At 39.4% G+C, this 15,275-nt stretch overlaps 3 protein-coding genes across 6 annotated transcripts; 1 reads left to right on the top strand and 2 right to left on the bottom strand.

Moving 5' to 3' along the window:
- The first annotated feature begins 39 nt into the window (after window positions 1–39).
- Window positions 40–4,833, top strand: LOC140782318 (LIM domain-containing protein HDR3-like). 3 transcript variants are annotated; one of them, XM_073128821.1, is made up of 13 exons: window positions 243–468; window positions 553–710; window positions 817–968; window positions 1,189–1,270; window positions 1,417–1,531; window positions 1,623–1,743; window positions 1,886–1,969; window positions 2,273–2,389; window positions 2,548–2,760; window positions 2,835–2,897; window positions 2,986–3,101; window positions 3,621–3,679; window positions 4,289–4,833. In XM_073128821.1, the coding sequence occupies exons 3-13, from the start codon at window positions 858–860 to the stop codon at window positions 4,609–4,611; spliced, it is 1,404 nt and encodes a 467-aa protein (XP_072984922.1). In that variant the 5' UTR covers window positions 243–468; window positions 553–710; window positions 817–857; the 3' UTR covers window positions 4,612–4,833. The 3 variants fall into 3 exon arrangements, with proteins under 3 accessions (XP_072984920.1, XP_072984922.1, XP_072984921.1); XM_073128819.1 differs by lacking the exon at window positions 553–710 and having other exon boundaries at window positions 40–433; XM_073128820.1 differs by lacking the exon at window positions 553–710 and having other exon boundaries at window positions 449–468.
- A 505-nt stretch (window positions 4,834–5,338) lies between these two features.
- LOC140782319 (uncharacterized) lies at window positions 5,339–8,628 on the bottom strand. 2 transcript variants are annotated; one of them, XM_073128823.1, is made up of 8 exons: window positions 8,211–8,626; window positions 7,857–8,033; window positions 7,613–7,762; window positions 6,911–7,012; window positions 6,754–6,824; window positions 6,579–6,646; window positions 6,081–6,218; window positions 5,339–5,684 (listed from the first exon to the last, which is right to left on the bottom strand). In XM_073128823.1, the coding sequence occupies exons 1-8, from the start codon at window positions 8,460–8,462 to the stop codon at window positions 5,656–5,658; spliced, it is 987 nt and encodes a 328-aa protein (XP_072984924.1). In that variant the 5' UTR covers window positions 8,463–8,626; the 3' UTR covers window positions 5,339–5,655. The 2 variants fall into 2 exon arrangements, with proteins under 2 accessions (XP_072984924.1, XP_072984923.1); XM_073128822.1 differs by lacking the exon at window positions 5,339–5,684 and having other exon boundaries at window positions 5,770–6,218; window positions 8,211–8,628.
- A 1,031-nt stretch (window positions 8,629–9,659) lies between these two features.
- On the bottom strand, window positions 9,660–14,063 carry LOC140781896 (BEL1-like homeodomain protein 9). The gene is made up of 4 exons (XM_073128181.1): window positions 13,431–14,063; window positions 11,601–11,971; window positions 10,961–11,021; window positions 9,660–10,582 (listed from the first exon to the last, which is right to left on the bottom strand). Exons 1-4 carry the CDS (start codon window positions 13,797–13,799, stop codon window positions 10,109–10,111), a joined length of 1,275 nt encoding a protein of 424 aa, XP_072984282.1. The 5' UTR covers window positions 13,800–14,063; the 3' UTR covers window positions 9,660–10,108.
- Window positions 14,064–15,275: the final 1,212 nt, after the last annotated feature.

The raw sequence follows: 15,275 nt of genomic DNA, 5'->3' as shown, positions 1-15,275 counted from the left end.
GCCCCAGTACCACCCACCTCGTCGCCTTTATTCAAAATTCCCACCAAGCGTGTTCTTCCCGCATCTCTCTTCGTCCAGCTCGCTCTCGCTCTCTCTCTCTCTCTCTCTCTCTCTCTCTTCCTTTGGAGAGAAGAATCTCTTGCTTTCCCTTCCTCCCATCACATATTCTCCATCTCCTCCAGCTTTCTCCCTTCTCCTTTCGATCTATATAAAATTCTCTCTTAGCTTTTCTAAGATGCCTTGTGGTTGGGCAACTCTTCTCCCCTCACCGCCTCCAATCCTTTCCTTTCTATCCCCACCTCTCTCTCCTCTTCCCCGCAGCAATCGAAAGTGCCTTTTCTTGGCGGCTTTGCATCGCGCCTCTCTGCTCCTCCGATGGATTCTTCCAACTCCGATGGCTTTGCATCGCGCCTCTCTCGCCCTTGCAATCACGGTAACCGAGACCCTCTATGCCACTTTGATTACCGAGTAAGACAATTTGATCTGGAATTGCTTATTATGGAAAGATCTCCGATGGTTTCTGGTTCCTAATTAATTGTCTTTTATTTATAGATGAAAATTGGGTGTATGATCTGATTATATTTGGAGCTGCACGGGAAAAAAAAAATTTAGATAAAGTTGTCTGGTTATATTTAAGTAAAGGAGAGTTAGCTTCGGAGGGAGCATTACGATTATTTTGGATTTATAATTAAGTGAACAAAGGGGCTCTGGTCGGCTTGAATACCTGTTCTCGTCTCTTTGATCATCTTTAACAGCACATTTCCTATTTTGATGTCTCCCTCTTGCTTATGATGTGGTTCTCAATTTTGCACCCAGGGAACATAACTCCATCATGTAATGATAGAAGATCTTGCTTCATGAAGTGGCTTTGCAAGTTTTTTAAGGGGAGGCGTCATGGAGAGTCAAATGGGCATCCACGAGTGATGGGGGAAGATAACATGTTTCGGCATAAACCAATCAGATCAGTGGTAATTTTCATTCAATTTCTACCTGGGGAATAGAAATTGCATGTCAGATTGTTCTGTGCTAGGAATCGCCAGTTGAGGTTTAAGAGAGACAGATTTTATAGCAACGAATTGTTATTATTTGAAGGAATGTTAAAGGAGAGTTTCTTATATGCCTTTTTGCCCGCTAATTATGTTTTCTTGTACTGATGCATGACATTATTTTGCGGCAAGCTGTCATCAGGATGACCAATCCAAAGCTGAAAATGAAGACTTAGATCGTGCAATTGCACTTTCTCTCGCAGAGGATAGTAAAAACTCAAAAAGTATGTTCAGAGCTCTTCATATGTCAAATTTTGGTTTTCTATTTGCTCCATACTAGTTAATCTACTTGCTACTCAAGAGTTGCATTGATTTCTAAACTTCCTTGCCCATGACAAAGCATTTGGTCATTTGCTTCCGATCCTTGCAGAACATAATGGGAAGGGAAGTAATGATGAAGATCTAGCAAGAGCTATTCAAGATAGTTTGGGTGTGCCTCCCTATAATCCTTATGCTCCTGTGCAGGTTTTACCAAGAGGATATAGGTTTGTTGCTTTCAATAATTACCAGTTGATGCAACGATCAATATCTTGCTACTGAGCATTTAGAACCTTACTGATAACTTGTCCCCAACAGAGTGTGTGGCGGTTGCAAACGTGAAATAGGCTATGGCCATTACTTAAGCTGCATGGGAACCTTTTGGCACCCTCAATGCTTTCGCTGTTTTGCTTGTGGTCTACCAATCCGTGAGACTGAGGTATACTGATGATATCTTAAAGGGACTCCGCTTACTTTATTATTTATATTCTTGAAAAATTATGCTTTGCAAAGTTTCCTTTTGTTTTCCCTTTTTATCCCTTATGGAGAATTTAAACTGTAGTATGTGGTATTTGTTTCAGTTTACTCTGTTAGAGGCTGCTCCATACCATAAATCATGTTATAAGGAGATCCATCATCCAAAATGTGACGTCTGCCATCAATATGTAAGAACATCATTTTTCTTATTTTGACATATTTTCTGTTGGCAATTGCTATATACAGTAACTCTGTTAATTCAACTTTTTCAAATTCAAAGCGATAGAGAAGTTGACATATGAACCACCATCTTTTTGTGGCTATGTGTTCAGCTATTATAAGAATGAGGGTTTCATTATTTTGTCAATCAAAAAACCTTTTGTCATTTATTGGTTATCTGGATTTTAATACATCAATTAGATATAAGTAAGAAAGAAGCTACTATATATGAATGAAAATCATCATGGACATGAAGAACCAAATTTCCACAGATTCCAATCAGGGGTGGCTTAATTGAGTATAGAGCCCATCCTTTTTGGGGCCAGAAGTACTGTCCTTCCCACGAGCATGATGATACACCTCGCTGTTGTAGCTGCGAGCGGATGGAGGTATGTACTGTTAACTGCTTCAGAATCACACTGCTTTTTCTTGATTTCTCTACCTTAAGTTCATAGTAAATTTAGTTCTTAATTGATAAAAGATACACGAGATCCTTCATCTGTAATAAATCTCATTGATTCTTCTTCTTTTATTATTTCAATTAAAGTCAAGGAGTTCAAAGTATATATCTTTGGGAGATGGTCGCAGTTTATGCCTAGAATGTCTAGATTCTGCAGTCATGGATACTGGTGACTGCCAACCACTATATCACTCAATCAGAGATTATTATGAAGGAATGAATATGGAATTAGATCAGCAGATACCTATGCTCTTGGTTGAAAGACAAGCACTTAATGAAGCTATGGAAGGGGAGAAGGATGTAAGTTTACCATTGGCTATTTCTGCATGTATGGGTTCTGAGAGTTTCTGTAAACTCAATTATAATTTTGTTAGGGTCATCACCACATGGCTGAAACAAGGGGACTATGTCTTTCAGAGGAGCAAACTGTCAGCAGTGTAAGTAATTAGTCGGCCTATGCCTGGTAAGCCACAATTGTTACTAGGATACTAACACTTCTTGTTTTGCCCTGTGTCATGTATATAGATACATAAGAAGCCGAAAATTGGGGCAAACAGAATTCTTGACATGAGAACTTACCCACAAAAACTGATCCGGAAATGTGAAGTTACAGCGATTCTTGTTCTGTATGGCCTTCCCAGGTAGTTTTCTTTCAAGACCATCTTAGATCCTGGATCTCTCATTCTGCAAGTGTAATGAGTTATCATTTCTCATGTTGTGATTGCTTTCTGACATAGTCACATTCTAAGATCATGACATGCAAGCTCTATTCTTGAGGAATGATTCTTTGGCACTAGTATTGGTTGACTATCTAATGACCTATTATATATCTGATTAAACTTTAACATGCCTTATATGGTTCTTGCATAAATGCCGTGTAAGCATGCTTTTGCTTTGAAAGAAAGATTAATACAAAGGTTTAAGAAACTCTTTGAGCTTCATTTGGCCTTTGTCTTTTCTGAGTATCAAGTGCGCAAAATAAATTTTTAATTTCTCATATATCTACATCATCTCGACAGTTCCTGAATAGCAACCTTAAAAAAAAAACGAATTTCTCTTATCCTGAACGCTGTTGCCTTCAGATCATCTATTTGCATTGATAGATAGAAAGAACAAATATACAAATATGTGGTGATCTATAGGCATCCTTTTGTGTGCAGGCTGTTAACAGGCTCAATTCTCGCTCATGAATTGATGCACGGATGGTTACGCCTTAAAGGTACTTTGTTTATTCATATTGATTTTATTATTAGGAGTTTATTTTATTATTAGGCTAAGCTGCAAGAGATCAGAGTTATCCCAAAAGTTCATTCACTTTCTATTATATTTCCATTAATTACCAGTGTATTGTTAATTATAATAAGCACATTAAATTTACTGAATGTGTGTCGCCTGGTCTACCACAACTCTTTTCTGAAGCTCTATTTGGTTGCAACTAGTAGGATTTTGCATATTAGTAATCAAGCTCCTTACTGATCCAAATGTGAGACCGCCATATGTAGCTATCAAAATAAATGAGCGGCTTAAACTCAGCTTAGGCTTGACTCAAATTGAACTGAGCCGAGCCTAAGACAAGCATCTCAGTTTTTATATATCTGCCGATCTGTATAAGTGTAATATTCATGTGCTATCCATGAAGCACTTAAATGTGCAAGACTTTAGGGTTCCTTACTATGAAAGTATGAATCACTGACTGTGCCATTCACCTTATCACATTCCTAGGGAGCGAACATTTTCTCGAGCTCATATTCTTCTACGTAGCTCAAATTTATGTAAATAATACCAGAATTGTGTGTTACTAAGGATGTTGCAATTTTACCAATTTAAGGGTATCGCCATCTAAGTCCCGAAGTGGAGGAAGGAATCTGTCAGGTTCTCTCTCACATGTGGCTTGAATCTGAGGTTATGCCGAGAAGCATGCCGTCCTCATCCACTTCTCTTCCGTCCTCATCCACTTCATTGCCACCGTCCAAGAAAGCTGGAAAATCTGATATTGAAAAGAAACTTGGCGAGTTTTTCATGCATCAAATTGTTCATGACACTTCCTCAACGTATGGCGAAGGTTTCAGAGCTGCTAATGCAGCTGTTAATAAGTACGGGCTACGCCGTACACTGGATCATATTCGCCTGACAGGAAAATTTCCAATGTGATGACATTGTACTGCAAGCTGAAGTTATAGCCAGTAACTCAAGTGCAAGATTGGATCAGCGGCCCTTCGATTTTTTATGCGGGCATTTCCTGTCTATTTAGTGCATGTTCAATGAATTGAAATAAGCTTTGTTGTTAAATCCTTTTCTTTATATACTGATGGCATGCTGCTTCTATCTGCCAGATGCTGATAAGATTAATACTTATTTTTATTTTTATTATCATCTCTTTGGGGAAAAGATATGACGACATAAGTCTGTGATGTTTCTCATACAAGAGTGACTATAAGTATTTCTCTCTGGTAACAAAATATATATACCTCCAGGTGCATTTTGTGTCTGCCCATGTGCGTCAGCGAGGAACAGAAAAACAAAACGAAGCCGCAGCAGTTGCATAACAAAAACATGTTCAGCTGGATAAATATGACCTATTGATCAACTGACCTGTTGCTCCTGAGGGCAAGCTACAAACTCATGCAATCAAATAATAAGCAGGCAAATAAACTAATACTTGAGTTCTTTCGCCTGTGCCACAAACAATTTGATTTCAATTTCGTAAGACAGTAATTCCTTGCTTCTTTGTAAGATAAATTTATTCCACATCACACAGCACACGTCAATTAGTCAAAAACATGTATTCATCCAGGAGTAGGAATAATACAGCTAAAAATAAAATTAGTCTGCAAACTGAAACAAAATATCACCATCCAACATCTTTCTCAAAAGAACATATCACCACCAAAAATTCCCTTATTAAGACAAACATATTACAGGAGGATAGCTTCTAGATAGTACGAACCTGGGATTCCTGCTATCCCGATAATTCAACATAACCAGCAGAAGAGGTAACAATATTTTTCTCAAGAAAAGACTTCAAAATCCAAAGCTTGCTGATAGTTTGAGTTATATAGTAAAGAACAAAGGTCAGTTTAAATTCCAAGAAAGTTCCAGCGCCTTCCCTGCCACACTAGGTCAAGAATTTCTGACACAGAGTTATGCTAAAGTTCACAATCCATCTACAAGGAATATAAAGCTATAATATGGTAATCAGTTCCCCGTCAGCAAATCAATGATGCCTGAAAATGAGAACTTGATCATTCTTTTCTTCTAGGCCAATCAAATAGCAAAATACATCATGGTAAACAGCAAAGTTGCAAGATGTACGCATGCTAGACCTCTTGTCATATAGTTGAGAACCGATAATATATCTATACAGATAATGAAACATTTTTCGTGGCAGCAACTGCAAAACTTACCACCATCTGAATCATCTACCATCCTAATCTCTAAAAGAACTAAGCTTCAGGTATGACTAGTAACCATGAAAGATCAATATTAAGCTGTAGAAAAGGAAGGCCTAAGTGCAAGCTAGCTATTGGCAGGCTCGCCTGACAGACAGGACTTCAATATCTCGTATGTCATGAAAATGATGCCGACGCTAGGTACAACTTTGTAGTACTCAGGCAAGATACCTCTGTACATGCCTCTAAAGCCTTCGGTGCGGACAATGTGCCCAAATGTTCCAACAAGTCCAGACTTGTAGACACGAGCCCTTCCGGCAGCCCCTTCCAACTGCATTCTCCGCCTCACAAGGTCTAATGGAAATGTAACTGCAAAGCATTGGATCAGTCAGCACAAAATATGCTCCAAATTTTAGCAAAAAAGCAATTACATGCAGAATAATTAGAAACATGAGTACTTGCAATGGAAAATGCTGCCTATTAATCTGGAATAACATTTAGACTTTTTGCCAGCTCTCATAAGAGAGATCACCAGATGTTCAGCTTATTAAGTAGGCTCATGAGAAATGGAGAACAGTATTGAAGTATTAGCATAAACTATCAAACAGATATATGGTAGTCTCAATATCCACATAATAAGTATATCAAAATCTCGAGCAATCCATTTTACTGATAAAGCGTCAGTCATAACTAGCTAAATAGGCAATTATTAAATGATAAATCACATACCAGTTGATGACGCAATGCCGGATAGACTTCCAGAAGCCAAGCTAACAAAGATAGGAGAATCATGTGGCCTGAGGTTCACAAAGTACGAATGGACATTTTAAAATTGACAACACAATCAGAAGAAATAAATATGTATAAAGTACTAAGTTCACAATTTGTTAAACTAAAAAATCACCTTCTTATTTGCCAGTAGGATCTCAAGGTTTCATAAACAGAAAAGCTAATTGCTATACTAGGTCCAACACCCTGCAAGTTACAACAGTCAACAAGGAACCAGCGATTTAAAACATAAATAACAACTGGAACTTGAAAAAGAAAATATATGATCATACCAACAATGTGGCTCCAAGACCTTTATAAAGACCTCTAACACCCTCATCTCTGCAGATGGCATAAAGAGCATGTGATATACCTCTGTAATAGACAGTACTTGTCTGCAAATATTTAGATTAAAGAAGTTAACAAATTATTTAAGAACCTGAAACTCTTAATATAATTACAAAGTGGGGAAGGTAAAATTGAGATGAAACATAAAGGCGCCATCGACACAATATATTTTTGAACAGCAGAACTAAAGATGGAATGCTGTAAAATCAATTTGCACGAAAAGCACAATGTATCATAGAATGATTGACAGAAGTAAGCTTTATTTTCAGGCATACAATTACCAAGAAAAAAAATCCATGAAAGACAGTCCTCTATCGAATGTTATGAAAATAAACATAGCCTGATATAAGTATCCATAACACAAGTATAATGTACAAAAGAAGTGGGCAGAACACAAGAATCTCTAATGTGATGCACATGCCCCAATTTGTATAACCTTGCTTGTAAGTCCTAAGGTTGAGCAATTTTCATTACTTGTGAACAAACCTTGAGCATCACATACGTGTGAGAATTTCTTGAAAAACATAAAGAAGTAAATAATACCAAAAAAACAAAAAATGCAACTACGCTTTCATCATCACCAGTATCACTAATCAAATCCACAACTACAAATGAATCATATGAAACACGATGCACAGCAAGATCACCTGAGCCGCCAGACGTGTCCTGACTAAATCCAATGGGTAAGTGATAGATGCAGCTGTTATTCCTGCCAAACCACCACCAAGCAATCGGACGCATACATCTGCACTGACATAATCTTTATGCCTATCTAGACCAGGAACCAACTGTAAAAACTGCAAGAACAAATATAAAACAAAATTTAATATGGGAGGAAATTTATAAATGGCAAAACATTATAAAATAGTAGCCCAACAAACTATAGCTCACATTCTTGTAGCGTTCATAAGCATAAAAGCTAATGGAAGAATAAGGAAGTCGATGGGCAATTGTCACTAGGTTTCCTTTCCAAAATGCTCTAAATCCTTCTTCATGGACAATTCGCGAAGCCTCACGCCACATGCTAGGTTTACTCAGAGTTGCAGCATCAGAGTGCATGCCTTGTACCTACACAAGCGAGATTCAATTGGGTAACAAAATTCTTTCACTAGATCATTAATCTTGTGGCCCCCCAGCTCTCCATTAATTCAGAAATAAATGTTAATAAACCCAGAGAAGAATAAAACAGTTATATAGAATCCACGAAAGATAAGAATATCGCTCTTGTTTCTAAAGGAGATCGACCTGGAAGAGGATGGTGAGGCGAGCAAGGGGAGCGGTGCAGGTCTTGCTCACCGCGCCGGCGATACCTCCGGCGAGGAGATGTGCCACCGTCCCGACCTGCGGCTGGTGATGCAACTGCTGTTTCTGCTCCTGTTGGTGGTGGTGAGAGGAGTACCTCCGAGCACCACCGTCGACGGCAGCAACGTGGCCAGAGGAGAGGGATCTCTGCGCTCCGCCGTCCACCACCATCCCCACCCTAGCCTCCGTCTGCATCTCCGGAGGCCGCAGAAACCCTAGGATCGAGTAGCTATTGCTCCTCGACGATGGAACAGAGAAGAATTCGCGATGGTTTGGCTTCGAGAGTTTGGAATCAGAGAGGGAGGGAAGTGGAAGGAAGACCTCCTCCTTCGCCTTTCTTGGAAACTTTCCTTTCTTTTTCTTTTTTTTCTTTTTTTTTTCTTTTACTAATAAATCGATTTTGCTTGCGTTCCGAAATGTATCAGGATCGGGATAACTATCATGAACCTCTATGTAAGGCTACCAGCTCATGAGAAAAGTGAGCATCTTTGAAGAAGACTGGACCGTCCGATGGGTTGACACATGATTATATTTGGACTTTGGAGGAGCACCGGAGACGAGGTCCCAACTGAGCAAACCCTAGCCCAACAGAAGAAGGAACGCAATCTACGCCATGAGGGCATAATGGCATATCCATTTAAGAGGCGATTCCTCCTTAATTCTACTCGGGATATTCCGTGATACGTGGCATCCAAACAAAGGTCCATTAAAGGTGATTTCCTGTTGTAAAAGTATCAGCTGATGCGGTCGCTTGGGGGAAAACAGGCCGAGCCCAAGTTAACAATTTGTGAGGTCAAGATCCAAAAACCAAATGCATAGTTGTTACTTCCTACTTGAAACATTGAGATTGAAATGGGCGATTTCAAATTTCAAATTGAAAAAGGTGGAGCGAGAGTAATCCCAGGTGGAGTGAGTAGTGGCGTCGATTGGCATTCCCAATAAAAGAAGAAGCAATTATTTTCACCAAACATTAGTACGCGTCCCAGTTCCAAGCAGAAAAACAATAGGTTTACCCTGCACCAAACCACTACTTTTCTTTCATAGATGTCAGTAGAGTCTAGCAATACCAGTTATATATCTTTTCTTCTCCGGACAAAAGCAAATATAATACAGCACGTAATTTTGATAGCTTCGAGCTGAACAAGTGCAACAGTGTGCATGGAGCCCCATGCACAAATTAAAATAAGAGCAACAAGTATAGATTATTATTATTCTATTAACAAGAACAGCGTCACAGGATCCGACATCCACAAACCATTTGACAATGAATTCATCAAGTGCAAGGAATTAATAAGGAATCAGGAAGAACCTTGTCGAAGTATATAGCTTTGATGCAAAGCTTGTTTAACATCATATCTACGTGTTTAACCAACATACATTGTACATCACAAGGAAGGCAAACTATGACTTGCATTTCTATCCACGAGGGTAAGAGGAACAGCACAGGTTATATTTCAAATATATTGGGAACTAAGCAGGTTCAGGTCTCAAACCATCATATGAACCATTTCCCTCAGAAAAATTAGGTTTGACATCGATAATTTATAACAAACAACTTCTACATATTCAGCTTTTCATGCAAATGATAATAAGTTATCAGCAGAAAGGGTAGACCTAAATATGGTGCTGAAAGACCCAAATCAAAATGTAAGAACGGCATGCAGAAAACAGGATTCTAGACTATAAACTGATGCCTAAATACACCTTCGTATTACCTTGCATCTCTATTTTCCTTTCCTCCATCAACCATCATGACTACTCACAAATACTTCATCCAAATTTAATTATGAAGGAAATATCTGCATATGTTCTTCCCTAACTGGGGTTCATGTTGCTGCGCTTCAAATGTACCCATTGCACAAGCTACCGTTGCACTCAGTAAGGCCACAACAGCGAACAACGTTCAAAGAAAATGGCTCTGCCAAACAAACCCTATTATTCTGGTGAAGGCCAAGTGTAAGAGAAACTCCAGAATTTCCTCCAGCAGCAACATCTACTCCAACATGCTGATGGCTGTGCAAATCACCATAAGAAAAATTATAGGGCTCCTGGATGTGGTTGGGCATCTGAGACAGAGATAGGTCACTCTGAAAGCAGTTTCTTGCAACGTCGATAATCTTCTGGTTACTAGGGACTTGGAATGGTTGTGAGTGAGGAGCAGAGGTAGAAGATGATGCTGGCTGAACTAGCTTCCCAGTCTTATGGTTTTTATCATTTGGTGAAACTTCATGCAACTGTTGCATCTCAAGAGAGTGTATTTCTTCAACCATTGGCTTCCAAAGTCTTACCCTCGCATTGATAAACCAATTTGAAACCTGCACAAGATCAATGATATGATCAAAGTATGGACACGGCCAAAAAACGTTGCATTATAACCAGCTACAAGATTAATCTGAGAAGAAAAGGCAAAAGAGAAGAACATCAATCTACAAATATGCATTTAACCTTGATTATTTTTCTCTACATTCTCAAAATGCTTAAATTCTCCACTCTACTTCTATGCAGTTGTGCTTAAGTTGCAATATGATTAAAACTAAAATATTAATAAATCCAGGAACACAGTATAATAAGATCAATAGTTTAACCTGTAATCTGTAATCTCAAACAAGATTAAAAAGACTGCAGCAAGACGAACCATCACTATCAAACAAATTAATATGTATTAGCCAATACAACAAAGTAGTTCAATTTACCTGGTTTCTTGTCAGACCTGTTTGTCTAGCCAGCATTTGCTTGTCAGTGTCAGTTGGATATCTGGAGGGAAAAAAAAGATAAAAAGGAGCCCATCAACATAATTATCCTGGAACAAAAAGCAATTATGCAACTTTCAAGCATTGAATCCTAATTATCAGCTTATGATATATCCTATTACTAGTGATTCAGATGATGGGGCAAGCTTCTCCATTTGGGTATAGAAAAGAGATGTATGACTTACAAGGTCAGCCTAACTACTGAAGAATTTACCTGTTTTTCTCTAATTAAGAAACATGATCTCTGTTGAAGAGGTCCCGGGAACCAAGGTCTGTTGAAGAACATAAATTTTACTCTTTTATTAGAAATCAAATAGTGTCTTGTCTACATAAACATATAGGGGAGTGACTATCAAGTAGATCAGATATGATGCCTTATCTATATGGGATGTCTGGGATTAAATAACAAATAGCTCAGATCTTAATGAATGAATTAATACCTCTAATGAAAATGTACAACTTTTGATTCATAAATTACAATATGTGTGTATTATGCATGTCTAGACACAAATCAAGCCCAAACTTCAGGAAAATAACTAAATAGGAATAAATAACCAGTGCTTTTCATAAGTCCAAGACTTACGGATGAAGAAAGTGTTCAAATAACCATGCACGTAGCACAGCCACTGCACGCTCAGGAAGTCCCCGTTGAGGCCGCCAAATATGTGGTTGCAGAAATGTTCCTGAGTTGTGTCCAGATCTTTGGAGACAAACATTACCATTTACCAGCCCAAAGGACTGAATCTCTTCTCTGCATAGGTCCTCCTTCCCAAGGGTTTTACTTGTCTGCCGAAGTTGATTAGATATCATGTTCCTTAGGCACCTGAAGTGCTTTGACATGGCCTTGAGGGCCACGGAGGCAAAGGGGGCTGCAGTACTTAAACCAGCTACTGATTCAAAAGACGTGAGAACAGCTTCCACCTGCTGATAGTACTGTTTGTATCTTTTATAAACCTTCAAGTAGACATTCGAAGGAAATTGGTAAGGACCAAGATATCTGTTACGGTATACTACAGATAAGAAAGTAACCTACAAAATCATTTTCCTCAATTTGAGTTTTAAAAGTTGATGACAAAGGCCCCTAAGGCGACTTCTTGAGTAAAGGTGTGAAACATTAGAAAAATTAAGGCAAAATCAGAGCATAAGAGAGTCCAATAAATAGCTCCTCTTATATAAAAGCTCATAATATATTATCCCTTAAGTACAACCACAGATATGAATTAAATATCAGATATATCCGTATTTATTCTTTCAATATATAAGAACTAGTGACATAATTATTGAAATCTATAGACAATTAGTAAATATACGTGAAAACTAGATTAGAAATCCCTATGAGTATAAAAAAGTATATTATATCACTATTTTTATAATAATTTTAACTAAATGATATGCGTATATTGATTCAGATATTATTCTTCAACTCGTATCTGTATTTTGCATAGACTATTCGAATACAGATACGAATCCCAGTGTCAAGACAGATAGAAAAATCTCGACCTATATCTAGAAAAATGCAGATACAGAATCGGATCGGAGTAACCTGAATCATTTTTCACCCTAGCCTCGAGTCACTGTGGGTTCAGCATCTTGAATACTTTGATAAATTTTGTAGACCAGCATTGACAACTTAAACACAAAGCTCCATGTTGCCTTTGTGAAATAAAGCAAGGAGAATAAGGAGCTAGATAGTAATTGAGTCCTTTGTTGTCCATCGAACAAAGTAACAGCTTAACAAACCTCAGATAACAATTAGCAATTTTTAAATGTTATGTGCCCAAAGGATCTTACCACAATATCTGGACGTTTTAAATCTAAAAAAAATAACAATAACATTTTTTTTTTCTTTTTAAAAACGTCTAGGGCTTTTCTTCCGGACTATATACTTCCAAATAACAGTTGAAAAAAGCAAAATAAAAACTCTACAATGACATTCACCAGTGAAGTGCACTACAATTGCAACGCCCTTAATATTAGCACCACGGCGTGGACTTTCTTATATGTTAACTAGACCAAGAGTAGAAGTAAGCATATCTGTTTAAATTCCTTTCCATACGATGATGTTTAGCTTTCATGTCTCACGCTGATCTAAGAAACCAATAAATATTAAACTAAAACACAACCTAACTACGAGATTAACCACTAAACTAACGTACCTATCAAAAGAACGTCGAATCCATGATATGACTAATATCACATACATAGACAGTAACAAGATTCTACAAGTTACATCCAAGCCAGTTGACATGAAAGAACACCGCAATTTCCCATTCAGTAGTCACCTCGTGAATCTTGTCAAACTACTACGGACGCGAGAGTAAAACCAAAATAGCAAGTATTTCTTATCACCCATAAAAAAAAGGTACTAAGACGAAAGAACAAAAAAAAAATTAAACAGGAGGAGGAAACCCACCTCGTCAAGCATGGAAACGAGCTTCGTCTTCCTCCAACTCCGGCCTTCCATTCCCGGCTCGACCAGAAACGGGTCCACCGAAGAGTCGGCATCGAAGAATCCCTCCTCGCCGATCCCTTCTCCACCTCGGGATGCCACGTGGCAGATCTCGCCGAGGAGATCCCGGGCTGGACCGAGGAACCTGGAGCGGTTCAGAACGGCGGCGTAGCCCGTGAACGGCCCGACGGGGCCGTGGTCGATGGAGTTTGGAAAGCAATTGGGGTAGGAATTAGGGTTTTGATGAGCGTAGTAGAGGGAAACGGGTGGAGATTCGTCGGCGGTGGGGAAGCGAAGCTTCTCGCGGCGGCTGTGTTGGGGCACGTGGTACATCTGTTCTTCCTCTTCTTCCTCCTCTCCACCGCCACCGGACCAGAAAACTTCTCCTTTTAGAGAGAGAAAAGAGAAAGAGAGAGAGGAGTGGTGGAAAGGGTTGAGATAAGTGGGAAGAGAGTAGAAAGTAACAACGTTAGTAATGATAAGTGCTTCCGTATTCGTAATAAATAATAAGGAGAGAGAGAGAGAGAGAGAGAGAGAGAGAGAGAGAGAGAGAGAGAGAGAGAAAACTTTGTACAGAGAAAAGCTATTCCTATTACCTGTTTTGAGAAAGGGAGAGAGAGAGTCAGGAGATCACATGGGATGTGGGGAAGGATGGGTGAGATGCTGACGTGGGAGGCAGCTGTGGAGCAACAGGGAAGGGGGTTTGCGGGAGGACTGAAGAGGGGCCACGGACTCGTGCGGCTTCGAACGCCGTTCATTTCTCTACAACCTTGGACGCCGTTCGTTTCTGCAACTCTCGACGATCACAGCCGTCGCTTTCCTGGGTGGATCCGGAGTTCACTGCGGGTAGTGCCAGTGTCCGGCGTCAGTGATGCGTTACGTCCACCATCTTATTTAGTAGTACGACGGGCGACGAGGTCACAAATGGTTAGATGACACGTGTGGGAGTTGAGTCGTAGGCACCCATGAGCACAGCTATATATATATATATATATATGTATTTATATGTGGGATCAGGTCCCCTACAAGCCCAGCAGTAGGAATGTCGTGTGGCAGCAATTTGCAGAGAAATCATCCAGATCTGAGATGCTGCCACGTATCAACAAATATATAGTACGAGGCGTCCGTGGGTGTAGTCTGTAAGTAGAAGATCTGCTCGGATGTTGGAAGTTGGAACTATTAAACCATGATGCGAAAACGGAGCAGTAGCGGCTTTACTAGTAGTACTAAGACGCCGTTTTGGGAGGGGGAAGGAAATGGTGACGTTGTGTACAATGGCAACCCCGTCAAGCAACAGAGCAATAATAGTAGCAGAGGTCGGCTTTTATTATAGCTCGAGTTTTCTTGTGCTCTTTGCTTTTTTCCTGCAGAGAGAGTTATAAAATGAGACGTGGTATCTTTTGCTTGCTTCGGTGCTTTCGGACCAGCAGGGGAAGGGAGTGAGAGAGAGAGAGAAAAAGAGAGAGAAAAAGAGAGAGAAAGAAACAAGGGAGAAGAGAGAGGCGCCCGAGTTTCACGTCGCCGGCGCCAATTTCGAGGAATATTGGTCCACACCCGGGTCGCTGTACGGCACTGTGCCAAAGCTTTCAAGGCAAGGCTGATGAATAGGATTGAAGATGGGTATATATATATATATATATATATTTATTTATTTATTAATGCATATATGGAAATGTTAACTGTGCGCTTCGATTCAATGTTGTATCCACTTCCCACCTCAAAGGAAGACATCTTAAATAACCATTCTAAGTAAGCTTAATGGTTGAATCTATTAGCTTATACTAAATTAATAATAGGACGTCACGGATT

Source organism: Typha latifolia, chromosome 2 (assembly GCF_019914945.1).
Source record: "Typha latifolia isolate L0001 chromosome 2, TyphaL0001v2, whole genome shotgun sequence".
Lineage (NCBI taxonomy): Eukaryota > Viridiplantae > Streptophyta > Magnoliopsida > Poales > Typhaceae > Typha > Typha latifolia.
Note: the sequence above shows the minus strand (reverse complement) of the source record. Positions and strands in the feature narration are given on the sequence as shown.